Source organism: Manihot esculenta, chromosome 15 (assembly GCF_001659605.2).
Source record: "Manihot esculenta cultivar AM560-2 chromosome 15, M.esculenta_v8, whole genome shotgun sequence".
Classification (NCBI taxonomy): domain Eukaryota; kingdom Viridiplantae; phylum Streptophyta; class Magnoliopsida; order Malpighiales; family Euphorbiaceae; genus Manihot; species Manihot esculenta.
In genome coordinates this window covers 12493897-12515269 of record NC_035175.2, presented here as the reverse complement: position 1 = coordinate 12515269, position 21373 = coordinate 12493897, and the positions used below count along the sequence as shown (strand labels likewise).

The 21373-nt window shown below is 39.3% G+C and overlaps 1 protein-coding gene across 1 annotated transcript; it reads left to right on the top strand.

The window, feature by feature from the left end:
• The first annotated feature begins 17349 nt into the window (after nucleotides 1–17349).
• On the top strand, nucleotides 17350–19322 carry LOC110600805. Its single transcript, XM_021737690.2, has one exon. The coding sequence runs from the start codon at nucleotides 17721–17723 to the stop codon at nucleotides 19182–19184; it is 1464 nt and encodes a 487-aa protein (XP_021593382.1). The 5' UTR covers nucleotides 17350–17720; the 3' UTR covers nucleotides 19185–19322.
• The last annotated feature ends 2051 nt before the right edge of the window (nucleotides 19323–21373 follow it).

The following is a 21373-nucleotide window of genomic DNA, read 5'->3' as shown; positions in this document are numbered from 1 at the left end:
AATGAAAGGAAAATATAAAAAGAAAGAAAACCAGAAAAAATACCAGCTTCTCAGCAGTCTCGTAGGTCAGATATAAACATGCACTTCTCGATGTCATATTTCTTTATAGAGGTCAGTCGGAAAAAGCAAATTTGGTTCATTAGGCTTAACCTAGAAAAATCGTTACAACTCTGAGGGCCCTACCTCTCTCCAAAAGAGGTTGATATTCCAATTGATCCCTGAGCTCCCTTTTAGTTTGACAACAATAAAATTTTTTGCCCAACCTTTTATTAAATCCTTATACCCAGTAAATATGGACAGGCCATCTCGGGAACCAAACTAATAGAATCCGTGGGTAGACCTAACAAGGTGAAAAAAGATGTAGAACAACTCAATAGAAGAGGCAAAATCCCAGCACAGGCAAACGAACTCAAAATAGCATATGAACAAAATAGAATTGAGGGATAGCATCGGAGGAGACATCCTAAAATGACGGAATGTCTCAATAAAGAAAGGGGTAAAGGGGAAGGTCAACCCGAAATCGTGTTGTTTGACGAAAAAGACCAAGTCATGCCCTTGTTGGGCGTCTATCAAACCCGTCAATGGTGAGTAGGGGAGAACGATCCTCATTAGGTAAGAGAGCCCTAATTCTATAGATGGTAGTGTCAGAATAGTCACTAGAAAAGTAGTGAGAAAAAGAGAATTGTGATAGAGGACGCCAAACCCACTACATCAGGAATCCTAGCAGAAGTCATGAGAAGAGTGGGACGTACCTCGAATTGAAAAGGCAGTGTCAGAATAGTCACTAGAAAAGTAGTGAGAAAGGATTGTGATAGAGGACGCCAAACCCACTACATCAGGAATCCTAGCAGAAGTCATGAGAAGAGTGGGACGTACCTCGAATTGAAAAGGCAGGAATTATAGAGAAGAGAAAAGGCAAGATAGCAGAAACAACGCAAAGGCAGAACAGCAAGTGAAAGCAAGAGTATAAGTTTGAAATGGGTAAAGGCAAAGAGGAGACGTTTTGACAAGAACTCTCCTAAAGCCGCGCAGTAATAATTGGAATTTGGGAATTTACCCCTCATTAATCATGAAATAATTAATGAATAGGTAAAGAGGCACCTGATGATAATCGGACCCTAAATACTTCGATCCTGGTTGAACCCGTGCAAGAAAGGTCAGGCCTTAACTTTACTAAGACTCAATATATAGGTCTGTTTTACATGCAAGCCCAAGCTTAACCTTGATGAGTTGGACTAGATTTGAGCCTACGCATAGGAGGTCTAACCATGTATATCTCTCTGGCCCCGTGAGACAACAAAATTTGTGACGCCTGGAATCGTGTCTATATGGCACCGGATGGAATTAAATAGTTGTCTGACGATGGGAAAGAACATAATATATCCATACGTACGACCAGTGTGATTATGATAGAAGGGTACAAACACAAGACGACGGTTACACATTGCTAGAGGATAAAAGGGAAAATGAATAAAGGAAGTAAAAGGGAGATAAATCAGACTAAGTTTACCATAATACATATTGAACTTACCCTTTATTGGATTTCATGACATTATTTTCTAATTTTTCATTACAAATGAACTAAAAAATTATTTAAAAAAAATAATAGAACGGTCAAATTTATTTTTGAATTATATGACATGAATTGTTGAAATTAAGTAGATTTGATCTTTATGGTATAATTCGAATTAAGTCTTAACCATTTCAAAAGGAATGAAGGATTGAACAATTGTTTTTATTCTTCTTTAAATGAAATTAAAGTTTTATTTTGAAATGGATGGAGTATTTACTGTGAGCATTTTTCGGTTAGTGGGTAAATTCAGGGCGAAATTGCAATACATTTGCTACTAGAAAATCTGGGTGAGAGGTTAATAAATTTCATAATTGATAATCTGAGATCCAATAGAATAGGATTTTATAAGGGTTTTGGTATTGAAAAATAAACTTAAACTTTCTGGGGAGGGGTTCCCCTTTTATCCATTTCGCTATGCTTGTTGGTGACGTGTAAAGGCCTCTCCATGATTGGGACACGCGTCTCTGACATACAGATTCGGGCGTACGAGGGTATCAGCCGCCTGCTCCATGCGTAACGGCCTCTGATTCTCCTCGTGCGTACGCTCGAGCGGATCTGCTAGGCTGTCTGAGTATGGCTCTGGATACTGGGCTGGGCCGAGAGTCGGGCCGGACGCTGATCCTGAGAGGAGAGGGCCTGCTGGTCGCGGACTGGGCCGATCTGAGTGAAGAAGCTTGGTTGAGCCTGGCCTTGAAGGTTGAATGAGCCAGGCTTGTTGTGCATATCAGGTGCGTGGGCCTCTGCGTTATGGGCCTTGGGCTGTGGTCAAGCCCCTGATCCGGGGTAAAGAAATCCAGCGGTCATCAATTGCCCCTTCACCTTCTCGGTAGTTATTGCTCCCACTGCCGAGGGGGTGAATATCAAGAACCATTATGACCGCGCCTGTTCGTGTTCAGGTGCCTTAATAACATCCTTTCATCTTTCCGTCGTTGTGCAGTTTCCGAATCCTATCTGCTCTTTCCCCTTTCTGGCTTTTCTCCATTCTTCGTGTTCTTTGCTGTCTTTGCTTTCCTGTCATCATTATCTGGACATGTCCTTTCTTTCCTTTTCCATGACTATCTTTTAAAATTCTGACACCGTTAGCTTAGAGTCTAGCATAGCTCTGCCCCGTGTTAAGGTCTCAGGCTCCTGGTATATATCAACGCTAACTTTTCTTCATTCTCAAATCCTCTGCTGGAACAAGGGGTTCTTCCTTTCCGTTTCTCTGTCTGCTTCTTTCCTCCAGCGAGATTGTTCTGTTTTATCTGCAAAGGATCCATTTGACGCCTTCTTCAAACGGAATGAGGTGAGCTTGAGTTTGTATTGCTTTGTTGCCCCAGAGGTTTGTTTTAATCTTGCTTTTATCATCTTGATGGAGAATTGTTTCTGACTTGTCTCTGTTTTGAAACTTTTTGCAGTACCTGAGATAAGAATGGGTCAGTTCAAAATTCTTGAAAATTTGATGTTACCTCTAAAGAGTCTGGACGGTGCTTTGGAGATCCTTCTGGTGGGGCGGCCGATGGGTGAGACTATTTGGCAAGCTGCTGAGACTGCTTTACCCAGGTCGTCTGGCCGGCCTCCTCCTTTATTTGTTGTCCGGGCTCCAAAGAGGTTCTGGGCTGTTGGGGAGTTTGCTCTAACTTTGCCTTCCCTCAAGAGGGAGAAAGAAATTTCTCCGATGCCCCTGTTATCTTCTTTTGATATAAATGGAAGTGGCGAGAAAGATCAGCTTATTGTTTCCTTCAGTGTGGGGTGCTTACGTTATGAGGGACTGAGATCAGCTGCACTCAGTCAAGTCTCCAGCGATTTCTTCAAATGTATGCTTTGTAATCTCTTCGGTGCCGTAACTCGAAGACTTATGTTTTTCATGTGTGGTGCACGGCCGGCATATAATATCTGAGCTTGTTCGAATGTACCGTGCATCACACTTGGGTAACCGAACGTTTGCCTAGGGGAACAGTGAGAAATGCTTATGGGAATCAACTTGTTCAGTTCCCCTATAATAACGAGACAGAGCTCGGCCGACCTGTAGAGCTCGCTTTCCGTACTAGGATAGTCCCCGGAATTAAGACTAAGATAGTAGGGCAGATGTCAGTGATGTAAACGTAGATGATGACGTATGTGGTTATGTAAATCCTTTAAGGATAGTCTTTCATTCCGTAGTGTAGGCCTTTGTAACGTGCTGTAATATACTTTTCTTTTAATGAAGTTCTTGTTTTTTACTCATACTTGTTCTTTCTCTGTCATGGATGAAGTACTGATACTGCTTTTCTTCGTAGCTTTAGCCAACTAAATTTTGTTTTCGTTTTTTCCGAGCTGAACTGACCAGATTTCGTGAACTCTTGCTTTTAGTCGATGGGCCGAGCTCCGGGCCTACTTAACCAACTGGGCGGTCGGTTTACTTTTCCGAGCTTGACTAACCGACCTGTGAGCTCGGTCTTTACTTGATGGATTGAGCTTTGAGCCTCCTTTAGCCGACCGAGCTCTAAAGTTATGTTTTCCGATCTGGACTAATCCGACCTGTGAGCTCGGTCTTTAATCCTTGAGTTGATTTCTGAGCTCTCAGCTCGGTGTGATTCCGAGGTGCCCTTATCGCCTCTTTCCGATCTCACAGCCTTTGTTCAATAACGATAAGTCAAATCTTATAACTTTTTAAGCGATGAGCAAGTCTGACCTTTATCATGCTTCCATTTGCTTGTATTTTTGAGTCTTTTCATGACTTGCCCTTCTGTTTCCTTGGTATCTACCATGGAGGTGGTGAAGTGGTGAATTTTGCAGGTTGAGTTGTCCTAACTGGCGAGTTGGGCTTGTATTATGTAGGTGGCGAATGGGCTTTTGATTGATGGGCTGTAATCACGGATCTGGCCCCTGACGGATGTGGAGAAGCCCAGCGATCGTCTTTTTGCCCCTTTACCTTCTCACCGGTTATTTATCTAACCGTTGAGAGGGTAAACTTCGAGGGTAATTAATGATCGCGCCGCTCCAAGACAAAACTGTTCAGATCAACGTTCCGTCTCATTATTACCTTTCATCTCGAATTCCTTCTGTCTTCTGAAGAAACTAGGTCTTTTCTGCTCTCTGTCTTCCTGCAACTCCTTCTACATTTTTCACCCCATTGTGTTCTCAGGTACGCTTCCTTGTTCTTCCATGGCAAGTTCAAAGCTTCCTGATGTTTTTAACCTTGAATCGCATATTACACCCTCCAACATAACTAAGTATATTTCCCAGCGATTTTTAGATGCTCCATTGTATTTCATTCGAGCACCTCTTTCAAATGAAAGGATAGTCCTTCCTTACCCTCCCCCTCCGGGTTTGGTGGATCCCCAAGAGGGTCGTCGTATAGTGTTTTTCTTGAAGCAGAGAGAATTCGGTCTACCGTTTCCTTTTACCCCTTTCTTTATTGAGGTCTTTGAATACTTCGGGGTAACTCCTCGGATGTTATCCCCAAACTCCATTTTGTTCATGTCCTGTTTTGAGTCTATCTGCCTGAGTTGGGGTTTTACACCCACGGCCTGTCTGTTTGTCACTTTTTTCCGTCTGGTTAGGGCGGTTCAAAATTTCTATTATCTTTCCCCCCGTACTGGGTTATCTCTTTTCACGGGGTACAAGGACTCCATAAAGGGATGGGTGGAGAACTTCCTTGTGGCGGAGTTAAAATTAGGGTCCGCCCGAACGTGGGAGGTGGATCTAAGTTGGGGGGAGATCCATCCGGGTTGCAATGAATTGCCCCAATTGAGTCTTATTGAGCAGGTGGGGCTGCTTCGACTGACTTCCGTTGATAGGAAGTATGACGTCGAGAAGTGTATGTTCGCGTCCAATCTTAGGGATATCCGAGACACGGGTATAATGCCTTGTCTGACTATTCTGTTTCTTCTTTGCTCATAATATCGGAAAGTATGCTGATTCTTTATGATTTCGTGTTTTTTGCAGCTTCCGAGGTAAAAATGGATGACGTCAAGTTCCCCAAGAACTTTGTCCTGTCTCGGGATAATATGCATGCGATTTTTGACGCCTTTGGGGATGGGCGTTCGGTAACTGAGATTGCTGCGGAGTTGGTTCAAGCTGCTTCCTCCAAGAAGGTTAGCCGACCTCCCGCCAAAGCTTCTTCTAGAGCTTCGAAGCCGAGCTCTCGTAGCACCAAGTCATCTCGGCTGTCTAGCCAGGGTGGATCGAGCTCAACTTCGAAGCATGCTGGAGGGTCTGGATCTGCTCCAGCCTCCTCAAAGGTCGTGAGGGAAGCCTCCCTGGCTATTATGGAGCAGACCCAAGGTGCTGAACAAGTGGAGCAGGGTATTGCCCATTCTCCTGGAGGGGTGTCAGGGGGAAAGTCTAAGTCCCCTGTTACTGAAGACAAGGAGGCCTCTGGAACAGGGATGGAGATCATCCTCCTAGATGACCAAATCTCAGAGGTTTCTGCTCAAGATGCCCCTGCCCCTCCGAAGACTGAGCCTGAGGGATCTGAGGGCATTTCATCAAAGACCGGGGACAAGCGTCCAGCCCCCTCCGGAACATCTGCCCCCTCTCCTGCTCGGAAGAGATCCAGGACTGCTGCAGGATCTTCTCCAGCTCTTCCTCCCATTGGGAAGGAGAAAGGTGTTTCTGCTATGCCTTCGTTATCTCTTACTGACAATGTTTTGAACGCGTCAAGCATTACCTCCGAGTCTCCGGCCAGTGCTGTTGCCGAACTTCTCCGGGAGCGAATGTTCGGCGGAATCACAGAGGCCTCGGATCCACGCCTTCTTGCCCTGACTGGTCTCTTAGCTAGCTCTACCAAGGAGCAAGCATCCTTCCGATCTCGTTCTCGTGAGGAGCTCGGATCCACGATCAGGGAAATGCTTCTGATGGTAAATTACTTTTTTCACTTTTTTTTTCAATTTGCTTTGTTTCCTTTTCTTGACAGTTGTTCTTCCGTACTAGGTGACGGGCCTCTTTATGGAGGTGGACGTCCGCGATCGCTCCCTCCAGGAGTCTGTAGACCGCCGGATTGAAGAGGCACGTCTGGAGGAGAACTTATCCGCAACCAATGACGCGAGGGGTAATCTGGTAGCCGCTCGGGAGCAGATCCAGTCTCTCCAGGTGGAGTTACGTTCTGCGCTGGAGGCCCTTAAAAAGGCTGATGAGAAGGCGACTGAGTCAGCAGAGCATACCAAGTCTTTAGAAGTAGAGCTGTCTCAGGCTCGCAGGGTTCTCAAAGCGTCTGATGAGAGGGCAGCTGCAGTGGAGGTTCGTTGTAAAGAAGTTTTGAAGCAGCTGTCCTCTATGACGTAGGCCCTTAGCGAAAGGGATGAGGCCGTGAGCCAAAAAGCTGAGGTCCAGCAACAATATGAGGCCTTAAAGGCTGATTCTGAAGAGCTTCAAGCTCAGCTGAAGGAAATGAAGGCTCAGAAGGAAATGGCCCTAGCTCGGGTGAAGGTCCTTGAGCAGGAATTGAGTACGAGCTCTGATCATATCAGAGACCTGGCTTCATCGGCTGAAGAGCTCAAGCTTCGCCATCAACAACTCAACCATGAAGTCAGGACCCTGGAAAGTAAGTGTTTAGCCCTGCTCAAGGTAGTAAAACATGTTGAGAACAAGGCTTCGCTGATGCGCGAACAATGTATAGCGGAGTATCAGGAGTCTGACGAGCTGAAAAGGAAGATCGAGCAGGCCTGTGAGGCTCACCTTCAGGACTACAAGGACTCTTCTGAGTTTAAGGAATTTGTAGCTGAGGCCTGTGAGGAACATCTCGATGAATATAAAGCTTCTGGTGACATGAAATCGGCTATTCTTAAGAAAGCCTTCCGTATGTATATGACCGACTACAATCGCGGCTTAAGAGAAGCCAGACACGCTCCTGATACTCCTTTGACCGAGCTTCGCAGGTACGAAGTGGACTCAGATGGTGAGCCAGTGCTGTATGGGGAGGATGATTTCCCTATGCCCCGAGGAGATTGCCGGAGGGACATATGCCGGCCAGCTGAGTCTTCCTCAGAGGGATCCGAGCTAGAGGGGGAGGACGTGGAAGTCCTTGGGTCAGAGGAAGATGACCCTGACTTTGAGAAGGAGGACCTCCACCTTGGGTCGGAGGTTGCCCCTGTTGTTAATGTTGAGAGCTCTGATCTAAAGGATACCAAGCTTCCTTCAGATGTGGCTGTAAATAGAAATAATGTAGGCGAGGATATTCCTACTGATGTAAGTCCTTTAAGGACTGTTTATCCTCCCACCTCGTCAGAAAGATAAATTGTAATATCTATGTTAATGAAATATCAGTTTTCTTTTTCCAGACTACTCTTGTTCTTTCATATATCTTGGAATTTATCTCTACTTTTCGTATTTGTAACGTACACTACGTATTCTCATTCATAAGCTCTGAATTGATCTTAAGTTGCGAGCTCAGCTCTTAGCTAATAGTCTGAGAAATCAAATTCCATACCTTTTAATGGCGGCTAGCATTTCTGCCTTTTGCTTTTAGCCCTTTCTTCTTGGTTGTGAATTTGGATGTTTGTTTCAGATAAACTGATTTGGGCTTTGAGTATAGCCCCTCTTTTTTCCTCTTACAGGTTTCTTCGTTTATGAGCCTTTTGAAAGAGGGAGCTCGGCCTTTTGTTTTGGCCTTCATACCTTGGGCTTTTGAGGATGCAAGTCTATCCGAGCTGGGAGCTCGGCCTTTTGCTTCGATAGCCAAATTTCTAGCGTTAGCATATGTTTCGAGGTCGGCGCTTCTTGGCTATTGTGCCCCGAACCTCTACAGGAGGTCGGAACCTGATTTTGCCTTGGTAGCTCTGGGCTCTTCTCTTTTTTGTGAGGTCGGAATGGCTATTGTGCCCCGAACCTCTACAGGAGGTCGGAACCTGATTTTGCCTTGGTGGCTCTGGGCTCCGCTCTTTTTTGTGAGGTCGGAACTGTATTTTATAAGTTGTCCCTGCATATGATATGGGAAAGTTTCATTTTGGGAGGCTCTTAAGTCCTTCTCCGACCATTTTTGTTTTCAGAAAATCTTTACGAGACCCTGGCTGTTTTTGTTCCGGGGTGACCTCGGGGCCCTGCCGGCAGTTTTTTGTTTTGTTTTCCCGGGAGTTCTAGGGTATCCCGGTCTTCATGCTCCGGGAGGCATCTTTAAGATCCTCACCGGCCGTTCCGGGGTGACCTTGGGGCCCCGCCGGCAGTTTTTTGTTTTGTTTTCCCGGGAGTTCTAGGGGATCCCGGTCTTCATACTTCGGGAGGCATCTTTAAGATCCTCACCGGCCGTTCCGGGGTGACCTCGGGGCCCGCCGTCAGTTTTTTGTTTTGTTTTCCCGGGAGTTCTAGGGGATCCCGGTCTTCATGCTCCGGGAGGCATCTTTAAGATCCTCACCGGCCGTTCCGGGGTGACCTCGGGGCCCCGCCGGCAGTTTTTTGTTTTGTTTTCCCGGGAGTTCTAGGGGATCCCGGTCTTCATGCTCCGGGAGGCATCTTTAAGATCCTCACCGGCCGTTCTGGGGTGACCTCGGGGCCCCGCCGGCAGTTTTTTGTTTTGTTTTCCCGGGAGTTCTAGGGGATCCCGGTCTTCATGCTCCGGGAGGCATCTTTAAGATCCTCACCGGCCGTTCCGAGGTGACCTCAGGGCCCCGCCGGCAGTTTTTTGTTTTGTTTTCCCGGGAGTTCTAGGGGATCCCAGTCTTCATGCTCCGGGAGGCATCTTTAAGATCCTCACCGGCCGTTCCGGGGTGACCTCGGGGCCCGCCGGAAGTTTTTTGTGTCTTCTTGAGGTGTTTGCACAAGATTCAGGCTCATTGGCCTTACTGTCGCTTCGTCATCTCAGCTGGTTTTGTGCCTAACTGAGGTCTTGTTTCAAGGGATCTTTCTAAGCCCTGTTCTTTCTTTTTCATGGAAGAATGTTATTCTTTTTCATGGAGGAATGTTATTCATAAAGACAATTCATATTTGTATAAATAATTTTTATTTACTCATATTTGTCAAAATACAATGTTTTTCTTTACAAATATCTCAAGGGAAATACCTTTTTAGGTGCTGGATGTTCCAAGCGTGGGGCTCGGGGTTTCCTTGCATATCTTCGATTCGGTATACCCCTGGCTTGACTACTTTTGTCACCTTGAAAGGGCCTTCCCAGGTCGGTGCTAACTTGCCCGCGGCCGCTCTTTTTCTTGTAGCTTCCAGGTTTCTTAAGGTCAGGTCTCCCACTTTTAAGCTTCTTTCTCTGACCTTTTGGTTGTAATATCTCGCTGCTCGTTGTTGATAAGCGGCAGTTCGGACTTGGGCTTCTTCCCTGACTTCCTCAAGAGCATCCAGGTTGCTTCTTAACTTATCCTCATTAGTATTCTCACTGATGAATTGGACTCGATGAGTGGGGATCTGCAATTCAACTGGGACTACGGCTTCTGTGCCATAAGCAAGTGGAAACGGTGTTTCTTTAGTGGGCGCTCTGGGAGTGGTTCGGAGTGCCCATAGTATGCTATTGAGTTCTTCTGCCCAATTCTCCTTTGCGCCATCCAGCCGTTTCTTTAATCCTTGAAGGATAGCTCTGTTAGTGACTTCTGTTTGGCCATTAGTCTGAGGATGAGCCACGAAGGAGAACTTATGCCATATGCCCATGTTCGTCGTGAAGGCTCTGAAAATGCTGCAGTCAAATTGTCTGCCGTTGTCTGAGATAAGTACTCTAGGTACGCCAAATCTGCAGATGATATGTCCCCATACGAAATCTATCATCTTGCGAGCTGTGATTGTGGCTATTGCTTCTGCCTCTGGCCATTTTGAGAAGTATTCCACAGCCACCACTACGAATTTCCTTTGCCCCGTAGTCTTAGGGAAAGGTCCCAGGATGTCGATTCCCCATTGTGAGAAAGGCCATGGACTGGATATGCTTACTTGAGGAGTGGCAGGGGTTCTGATGGCGTTAGCAAATCTCTGACATACGTCGCACCTCCGGACAAACTCTTCTGCTTCTTTTTTAACAGTGGGCCAGTAGTACCCTTGCCTGAATATTTTGTTGGCTAATGTCCCTGCTCCCTCGTGAGCCCCACATAGGCCTCTATGTATTTCCTCCATTACCTTTGCAGCTTCTTCCGGACTCACGCACCGGAGCCATGGGCTGGACTTCCCTTTTCTGTATAAGGTTCCCCTTATTGCTTGATAGTTGGCAGCACGAGCTGCTATCTTTCTGGCTTCATCTTTATCTTCGGGGAGCTTACCCTCTTCCAAGTATCTTAGGTATGGGGTCATCCAAGTTGGGCTCTGTTACTGTGGCCAAGTATACCGCCCTTGCTTCTTCTTGGCTACCCCGGACCATTCCTACTCCTTCTTCCGTTGGGAACTTGAGTGCCAAATACCTGATGCTAGTGACAGCTTCAAAGTCGAACAACGCCGGTCGCCCCAAAATCGCATTGTAACTCAGTGGGAGTTTGACCACCAAAAACACCTCATGATGGGTGGGAGCTCTGGGTGCTTCTCCCAGGGTAAGAGCCAGCTTCACCTTTCCTTCGACAAGTACCGGTGCTCCTCCGATCCCCTTGATTGGTGACTGGTCCCGAACCAGCTGTTCTTCTGGGATTCTCATCTGCTAGAAAATCCGATATGGCAGCAAGTTGACCTTACTCCCGTCATCTACCAGAACCTTCTTTACTCGAAAATTATTAATGACAGCCTCAATGACGAGCGCATCATCATGGGGCATCTGAATGCCTTGTGCATCTTCCGGAGAGAAAGCGATAGTCATGGGAGAGTGCTCAACGATCTGCATGACTTCACTATTGCTGGTCTCTCCTTCCCGGTTTCTCTTCTTTCCTCGACGGCTCATCCGTCCTCCCATTCCTCCAACAATCATGTTTATGGTCCCACTGGACCCATCATTCACTGGTCCAGCTCCTATTCTCCTAGGCGTCTGAGTTGTCGGACCAGGCTGAGGCCTCTGTCCCTCTGGTTTCTTTACAAAATTTTTGAGGTGCCCCCTTTTTATCAGCCTCTCAATCTCCGCGATTAACTGAAAACAGTTATTCTTATCGTGCCCATGGCTCTGGTGGTACTGACAATACTTGTCAGGATTTCTTTGATCTGCTTCCGACTTCATGGGTTTGGGCCACTGGAGGAACTCCTTATCCGGGACTGCCATGAGCACTTCAGCTCTGGAAGCGTTGAGGGGGGTTGGTTTCTCAGGAACCCAAGGAGGGAGCACTCTTGGTTCAAGAGCCCGAGGAGGAGGAGGAGGCCTTTGATCCCTTCTCTCCCAGGCCTGCTTGTACGGCTCAGGCCTCTTTCCATGTTTCTTCTCGTGTCTCTCCGGCCTCCTCTCCTCCGGGGCTTTCTCTTTTCCTGCCATTCCTTTAGCAAATCTACTCGTCACTAAGGCGTCATCCTGCCTTATATACTTCTCCGCCCTCTTCATCAACTCAGCCAGTGAGGTCGGAGGTTTCCTGCTCAAAGAACCAAAGAACTCGGCAGAGGTTGTTCCCTTTTGCATGGCCTCCACCGCCCTTCCTTCATTCAGCTCGGGAATCTGCAGGGCCTCCGTATTGAAGCGGGCGACATACTCCCTGAGTGATTCACCTTCTTTCTGTTTCATTGTTTCCAGATAGCTCGTCTTCCTGTCTGCTGGCACCCCGGCTATGAACCGGCTGATGAAGCGGGTGGCAAGATCTCCAAAACTTTTAATGCTTCCGGCCTCCAGGCTGTTGAACCACGCCCGCGCTGGTCCCGAGAGCGTTGTTGGGAACACCTTACACATTAAGGCGTCTGACAGGGTTTGCAACTCCATGAAGGTCTTATAGTTCATGACGTGCTCTCTCGGGTTACCAGCTCCGTTATAGGCCGCCATCGGCGGCATCATAAACTTCTTGGGAACGGTCTCCTGCTGCACTATCTTTGAGAAGGGAGAAGAAGTGGGCAAGGAGGTTTGGCTCTGATCTTTCTTACCTAGTTCGGCTAAGAGCTGCTCTTTCAACCTTTTCAGCTTTTGGTTCATTTTATCGTCTTCCGGGCTGGATCTTTTGCCCAAGCTGTATTCCTCCTCCTCTGTTTCAGTTCCCGTTTCCCTGGTTGCTCCGGCAGAATAGTTGTCCGCCTCCTCATTTTCTATCAACTCTCTTGCCCTTCTCCCATGGATTCGGGCCTCCAGTTCTTCCTCTTCCCCGGCATCGTGACTGTTAGTTTGGAGGCGGTCAGAGGTAGGTCGGGGTTCATTGGTTCTGGGTTCCTCCACTACTGGGAGTGCATTTACTGGGGTGCTAAGGCCCCTCTGCTGCATTATCTGCCCTAACCAGTGAGCAGTAGTCTGTAGCTGGAGAGCCATGGTTTGAATGTCCTGGTTAGACAGAGTCACGGTGGGAGTATTCCCTGCCAAGCTTGGCGAGGGATTAAGAGGGATAGGCGTTTGGTTATTCAACGTTGTAGGGCTAGAAAAGGAGAACTGCTGCCCATCTTGGGCAGAGCTCAGGTCATTTGGAATATTAAGGTTACTTTCTTGGTGGTTTGCCATCGTGGATCTCAGTGGGTTTTGAAAGTGAAAACTCCGGTGATGAAAAGATCTCCTTCGTTTCCCACAGACGGCGCCAATTGATAATCTGAGATCCAATAGAATAGGGTTTTACAAGGGTTTTGGTATTGAAAAATAAACTTAAACTTTCTGGGGAGGGGGTTCCCCTTTTATCCATTTCGCTATGCTTGCTGGTGACATGTAAAGGCCTCTCCATGATTGGGATACGCGTCTCTGACATACAGATTCGGGCGTACGAGGGTATCAGCCGCCTGCTCCATGCGTAACGGCCTCTGATTCTCCTCGTGCGTACGCTCGAGCGGATCTGCTAGGCTGTCTGAGTATGGCTCTGGATACTGGGCTGGGCCGAGAGTCGGGCCGGACGCTGATCCTGAGAGGAGAGGGCCTGCTGGTCGCGGACTGGGCCGATCTGAGTGAAGAAGCTTGGTTGAGTCTGGCCTTGAAGGTTGAATGAGTCAGGCTTGTTGTGCATATCAGGTGCGTGGGCCTCTGCGTTATGGGTCTTGGACTGTGGTCAAGCCCCTGATCCAGGGTAAAGAAATCCAGCGGTCATCAATAATTATCTTTATCTCTAGCCTTAGGAACGTGAGGTCGTAAGACTACGAGATTATAAGAGGGCATGTGACCTTTCAGTTGGCAAATGTGGGACATTAATGGATGAAATTTTTGTTGTTGGCGAATTGTGATTAGCTGTGTACAAGGGAACGGTCACTAAAAATGGCAAGTGAAATTGCCTAAACAATAATAATAATAATTGGTGATGGTGTTGGTGTTGTGACATGTGACCTCCTTGTAGCCGTCCATTCCTTTCAACTTGAAATCTCTCTTCCGCTCTTTTTGTGAAACATTTTAAATTTTATTAAAATCATAAATACCAACAAACAATGAAAGTCTAAAGCATAAATACCAACAAACAGCTTTTATGGCTTTTTTCTTTTTATAAATATGTCTCAAGTTCCTTGCCCTTGATAGTGGTTGAAGAATGTATGGTCCTTAAAATTTTATTCCATGATTTTATATCCATGAAAAAACAAAAGAACAGAACCCATTAATGCTGGGAGCATAATATACGTCATAAAGGCAGCTGGTCCTCATCAACTTCTATCTTTTACTTCAATTAACTTCTAATAAGAGAAGCAAGCAATCCACCCTTTTTAACTATATCTCCAAGAGAAAAACACCATCCTTGTTGATTCCCTTTAACCCCAAGTAACCATATGCTCACGAGGTAAAAAAGACAGCAAAATCAATGTACAATTGTTTGAGATTGAGGCTTAAACCTATTTTTATGCCTTTCTTTTAGATATTTTTATACGAGTGGAGTTAAAAAAATACATGCTCGTATGAATATGAGTCTTTTAATTATCGATTATGCATAATGATGAATGAAAGTATTTATTTTTCAAGTTTACTTTAATAAATGGATAAATAGTATTCGGTTCAAATTGAAATAATTGATCAGATCAAATAATTTAAAAATTAGATTTGGTATTAATTTTTAAAAAATATAATTATTTCAATTCTTTTTAATTTTATTAAAAAATATAAATACTGATCGAATATTGAAATATTTTAATTAAATTTGAGATTAAAATAAAAAATAAAATTTTTATTAAAAGTTAAACTAACCGAATTAAATTAAATTAAAGTGAAATTATTATAATTATTATAAATTGGGATTTGTTTCTAGCCATTTAGTCAAACAAATGTTAATTTTATAAATAAATATTTTTTTAAAGAAAAAAATCTTAAATCTTATGATTATGAAATTTATCGATCATTAGATCAATAAAAAATCATCGAAAGCAAGTGGCTAAAAGAAAAATATATAAATGATTATATATTTTTTATTTAATATAATAATTATTCAAAATAAATCATAAATTATCGACCATAATACAAATTGTCTGATAAATGGATACGCGATTTCATACATAGAAAGAAAGAATCAGATACTACAATATTCGATTTCTTTATCAAGACTGTCTCATCTGAATAAGTTGAGTTTTCACATAAAATTATTATTAGTAAGTACAATTCAACAGATTTCCATTACACGATATTCAATCAATTAGTCGGTGAAATCTCCTACCAATTAATCTATAATCCCACCAAATTTTTAGAAAATATTATAATTAATTCTATTTATTACCGTATAAAAGTTAATAATTGTAGAGATAAAAATATGTAATTTTTATTCAAGTACTCTTGAGTTCTAAGCAATTATTTATAGTCGCTCTATTTGTCAGTTTTTAAACGTCAGAATAGTTATGTAGACGTTAACTATTATTTCATATTCTCTTGCAGAACTAACCAATCACATCACAATTCTATTTTAATCACGTTAATTTTATTTGGAGAAATTCTATACGTATCTAGTTATTTGGATATAAATCAGTATTTAATCTAAGTTTAACCCATTATTTAAAATTATAATTAATTTTGTTTATAATATAACAGGGTTTAAATATAAATATAATAATTTAATTTATAATTAATTAAATATATAAATCAAACAGCTGAATAAAAGATTTTTACTTAAAAGTTATACAATCTTTTTATCAATTATTGGTTACCACAACTTTTTGTTTTGGCAGATCAAATTTTGTGGTTGTGTTCATTTCTCACTTTACATGTAATCTTGATACTTCTCTTTCAAAACAATTATTATGAGGGTGTTTAATTTTTCTTTTTTATTATTTATAAATAATAACTTTTAATTATGATATATTTGATTTTGTTTAAAAAATTAAATATCTCTTTGTTTATTATTTATTAATTTAAAGCACTCTTTAGTTAAATATAAAATTATATTATAATAATAATTTATAAAGTAATCCAGCAATATCTTCTAAGTGAAGAAAGGAAACTGGGGAAGTGAGAAAGGGAAAAGAAAGGGAAGAGAGAGGGAGAACGGAAGTTTGGGGGCTTTTGATTCCTATGAAAATCTAAGGCCAACTACTCTTATCCTTTCTTCTTCTATTTTGAATTAAACAACCCTTATTACATCTATCCAGCCAAAAAAAAAAAATCTAACAATAAAAAATAAATAAATAAAATGTGATATTAGTGTCTTTTTTATTCAAATTCTACTGATAACTTTTTAAAAAATTAATTAAAATATTTTTAATATTTTAAAAATTTTACTTGTTATTTTTTTTATTAATTTTAACCATTAAATATTATAAAAAATAATTTTAAAATATTCTCAAAAATTAATTAATAAATTTTTAAAAATTTAAAAAATTAACTAATAAATTTTTTAAAATTATACAGATTAAATAATAAAATATTTTATTCTCTAGATTAATTAATATATTTTTTAAAATATTAAAAATATTTTAATAAATTTTTTAAAATTAATGAATTAATTATTGAATTTTTCAATATTATAAAAACTAAATACAAATTTTTTTCTAATAAAGTGAGTAAACAATTAAAATTACTTTTTATATTAAATAATTATCAGAAGTTATTATGACAAACAATTTTGGATTTTTTTTAATGACAAGAGCATGCAAAATCATTTAAAACAAAATTTTTCATTGTCTTTAATTAGTATATTTCAAAATGATAGCTCAAGTTGAATGACTAAAGAGTGTATTATTGAGAGAGAAAGCTATAAATTTCAAGAAATTATTTTTTTATAAATTATAAAAAGAATGTGAAAGTTACCTATAAAAATAAATTAAAAATATATTTCTCTTAAAAAAATAAAATATCAATGAAATTATATTTAAATAAAAAAATTTCAAATTTTATTAATTGCAGACATGCTAAAACAAATGCAACAAAAATTACCCATTTCTTAATTTTATTTATCATTTATCAAATTCAATCCTTTTTTTTTTCTTTTTTAAATAAATAAAATATTAATTCTTGTCTTTCTCTATTTCTTTTTTATCATTACCTTTTGTCACATCTTTTGTATCATTACAGCAAATCATAATTTTAAATTAATATATTTTTTAATAGAAAATTAAAGATTTCAACTTAGATTTTTAAATAAATAATATATTTTTAGTCACTAAATTTAAAATTTTTAATTTTACCTCTATCATATTTTAACATAAGACAAATGATATTTCTAATAAATTTATTTTAAATTACTGAATTTTAAATAGCATTAGATCATAATATTTGCCAAATTACCCATAAGAATCAAAGTTTCTTAATCAAAAAACATCATCAAATTAACAGATTATCTTAATTAGGTAAGAGAATCTGTTTTACAATTCTATCAAAAATGAGATATCTAAACAAACAAAAAAATTAAAAAAGAAAATAAAAGAAAAGCTATATATAATTATCCAACCTTCAATTCTCTCCCAAAGCATTCATTTATTACACTCTATTTGGAAAGCTTTCTGCTTAACTTGAGAGGAATCCTTTCCTCTCCACAACTTCAGGGGAAATATTCTTTCCTTCAATTCACCTCCATTAAGAAGGAAAGTGTATTTGACGCCCCCAAACAGCGCTTAATCATTTCATTCTCACTTCTCTCTTACCTAATCATAATTCAACTTTCTCTAGCAGAATCTTGAAGAGAATTGTCAAGAACAAAAGCAAACAAGAAATAAAACCTCATACCCACAACCCAAAGCTTCTCTCTTTTGTGGTTGTGGCAGAAACAAGAAGAAGAAGAAGAAGAAGAAGAAGCAGAAGGATTGTTTGAAGAAGCAAGAAGAGAAGCTTGGAAGAAACATGGATAACATGCTTTGTGATGAGCTGCTTCAAGAAATCTTTTCAAAACTAGCTTCAAAATCGTCACCGCTACCACCGTCTTCAACAGCTTTATCGGTTTCTCTGGTATCCAAGCGGTGGCTCCGCCTCTACCGCACTTCAAAAACCTCTCTTTCTCTTAGACTCACACCAGAAAATTCCACAATTCAATCTTTGCCCTCTCTTCTTTCCCACTACCCATTTCTTTCTTCTCTCTCTCTCCTCTTCTCCTCTGAGCCCACCTCAACAACTCCCACTTCCATCACCACAGCTTTCAATGACAATCTTCTCTTCATAGTCTCCAATTTTTGCTCCAAGCTTAAGCATCTCAGATTCTTGGCTGGTCCTGTGTCTATTTCTTCCCTCTTTTCTCTCTCTAACACATGTGCCCTTCTCACTTCTCTCACGATTTTTCTGTCTAGGCCTCTCTTCCTCAATTGGGTTGCTAATTTTTCTAATTTAAAGGAGTTATCTGTATATGTATCAGATAGTGATGGAATTGGGAATGAATTTTATCTCAACAGGGAATCTGATTTGTATGTAAATCAAGAAATTGATGGTGAATTGGGTTTGGAGAGTCTGTATTTATCAGGGATTAAAAGAGATGATTCTGGTTTTGGTTGGCTATGGAGAAGCTGCAAGAAGCTGAAGAAATTGCAGCTGAAGAGCTGCGAAGGCATTGGCGATGGAGGGTCCTTCTTCTCATTTATCAGGTGCTTGAAGGATCTCCAAGAACTTGAGCTAAGGACTTGTAGGAGTATTGCTAATGGCGTTCTCTTAAGATTGGCAGTGTATTGTGATTCTTTGAATTCTCTTCTGGTTTATGATGGTGGCAGCAGAGAAGGTTTGCTTCATTTTATTAACAATTGCAGGTGTAATCATCTGCAGAAACTTGATCTTCGGTTACCTCTAGACTTAAACAATAATCATCTCTCAGCAATTGCAGCGAATTTCAGGTGTCTTTCAACTCTAAGGCTTCAGAGTTGTTGTTTAGTTACTGGTGAAGGGCTAAAGGCTCTTGGGATTGCCAGGAGTTCAGAGCTCAATGAATTGGCACTGATAAATTGTGATGTTGTTGGAAGAGAATCAGGATTGCTTGCCACATTAGGACAGCATTTGAAGCAACTGAGGAAACTAGACTTGTCTCACAATGAATCTTTGCTTGATAAAGAGTTCATTTCAATGCTGGTTTCTTGCAATAATTTGATAGAATTAAGGTTAAGAGGATGCAAGAGACTCACCAGTTTATCAATCCTGTCTATGTTCAAGAGCTGCAAGAGATTACAAAATGTTGATATTGTCCATTGTTGTGGGATTGAAGCTGAGGCTGTTGAATCATTTGTTCTGAATTCCCCACAACTGAGACAAATCCAGGTTGAAGAAAACAAGATTTCTGATGTTGCAAGGAAATGGGCATCACATAAATTCATTGAGATTGCTTCTTAATTTCATGGATTAAAAAAAAAAAAAATCAGACAAATTCTTCTTCTGTGGATGTTGAATGTTTAATAAAATGATGATTTTAAGATTGAATTGTTATGTTGTGTGTGGATAATGAAATGGAAGTTTACAGTTTCAGATGAATAGACATGGCAACTACTGGCAATACCTTGAATCAAATTCCATAGAGTTGCTGCTTATGCATCCAACAGTGAAATGATTTTATGTTTTGGTTTCTATTTTATTATTGAATCAGCATCTCTTTATTTTCTCTGTTAATGCTTCAGGTTTTTGTCTTAATGTGAAAAACCAATTTTTTACAAAATATTAATTTCATAAATAATTTTGTACTTTGAAAAAAAAATAAAGTTTTTGTCTAAAGAAATTTTTTTTACAAAATATTAAAAAATAAATGTAAAAAATATATAAAAAAAATATTTCTCCAAACATCAAAAAGATATGAAAAATATTTGAAATATTTAAAAATAAAATCAAAAGTAAAAAAATATAGTTTAATATGAAACATATTAAAAATAAAATTGTAAATAAATATGAAAAATGATTTTTCATAAAAATAAACAGAACCTTAATTGTTTGAAGAATATAAATTGTATTTAAAAAATAATATTTTTCATGATATGAAAAAAAATTTCAACAAAATAATTTTTTTTATTTAATTTTAATTTATATTTATAAATTTATATATAGAGAATAAATTTTTTGAAGATAAATTTAAAAAAAAAAGCTCATTTTTATTTAATTAATAAAATATTTTTATTATTTTAAACATATAAAATATATTTTTCATAAAACAAATGTCATTTATCTAATTGCCCTCTTATTTTCACATAGGCGGTGGATGAGGTGTGTGAAACTTGGGCTTGAGTTGATAAAACAATAATGTTTCAGATTGTAGAGAATAACAGCCCAACTATTGAGGCCCGGGCTCCGGGTTTCAGAGAACACATATTTAACCTAATATCAAAATTGGCCTATTATCCAATTTTTTCTTTTTATATTATTAGTTTGAAAAAATTATGTCCAGTAATATTAAATTAACCTTTAAAATTATAAAAATATTAAATAATATATGAATATTTTATTTTAGATAAAATTATATGAATTAATTGAATCTGATTTAATTCCAGCAGGAAATTCAAAAAAAAAAACAAAGCCATTTTTTCACTTTAAAAAAAAAATCTATAGAATATCAAGATAATGTAAGTTAATCATAAACTTTAGGGTTTGCTTCATGCTTTAATCGATTGACTATCAAGGCCATTGACTTCTGGCTGCTACGAGCTGGCGATGAGCGAAACCCAATTCCATATGCATCATCTCTTAATAGTTACGCACACGTGTAAATGGTGTCTATATTTATTTATTTATTTTGTTTTTTTTTTATGAAATATCTAAATTTATGATCTGTTTTCGACTTTGTTTAAAAAGTAATTATTTACCCTTATTTTGAATTTAATGTATTTTAAAATTTTAATTCAATTAATTTTAAATAGTAAAATATTTAACTAACAGATAAATTAATTAATAAATTTTTTAAATTGTTATAAATATTTTAATATATTTTTTAAAATTGAAAAATTAAAAAAAATAATTAAATTTTAATATACTAATTAAATGCTTTTTTTTCTTGTCCCACAATGCCACAAATGCATAGTTTAAGCGACCTTTAAACCTTTTTTCATTAAGTTTGGTTCTGCTCCAACAAAAATAAATTATTCAAAGATTATTTCTGAAAATATATTTATATGATTAAATTATAATTACTAAAATAAAAAACAAATTCACTTGTAAACTTAATTAATCTTTTTTTTTCTTGTATTAAATAAGAAATATGAAAGTGTAAACTCAAAACTGAATGTATCAGAGAATAAAAATTAAATTAAAATAATAGATAAATTAATCGAATTGAAATGATTTGAATAATTAATAAATAAATATATGTATATATTATATTTATTATATTAAGTGGATAAATTTCTTTTTAATAAAAAAATAAATTAAAATTTGAATATAATTGTAAATCACTTCAAAGGTTCGGTTATTTTATATAAAAATTAAAAAATAAATATAATTGAGAATTCTTATCATGATTTAAATTTTTTTATATAATAGATTTTTTCAAAAAAAAAAATTCAATTAATTTTATAAAAAAAATAATATAAAAAAATTCAAGA

Excerpts from the sequence above, each read along its gene's own strand:
- LOC110600805 (XM_021737690.2), top strand. The coding sequence starts at position 17,721 with ATGGATAACATGCTTTGTGATGAGCTGCTTCAAGAAATCTTTTCAAAA.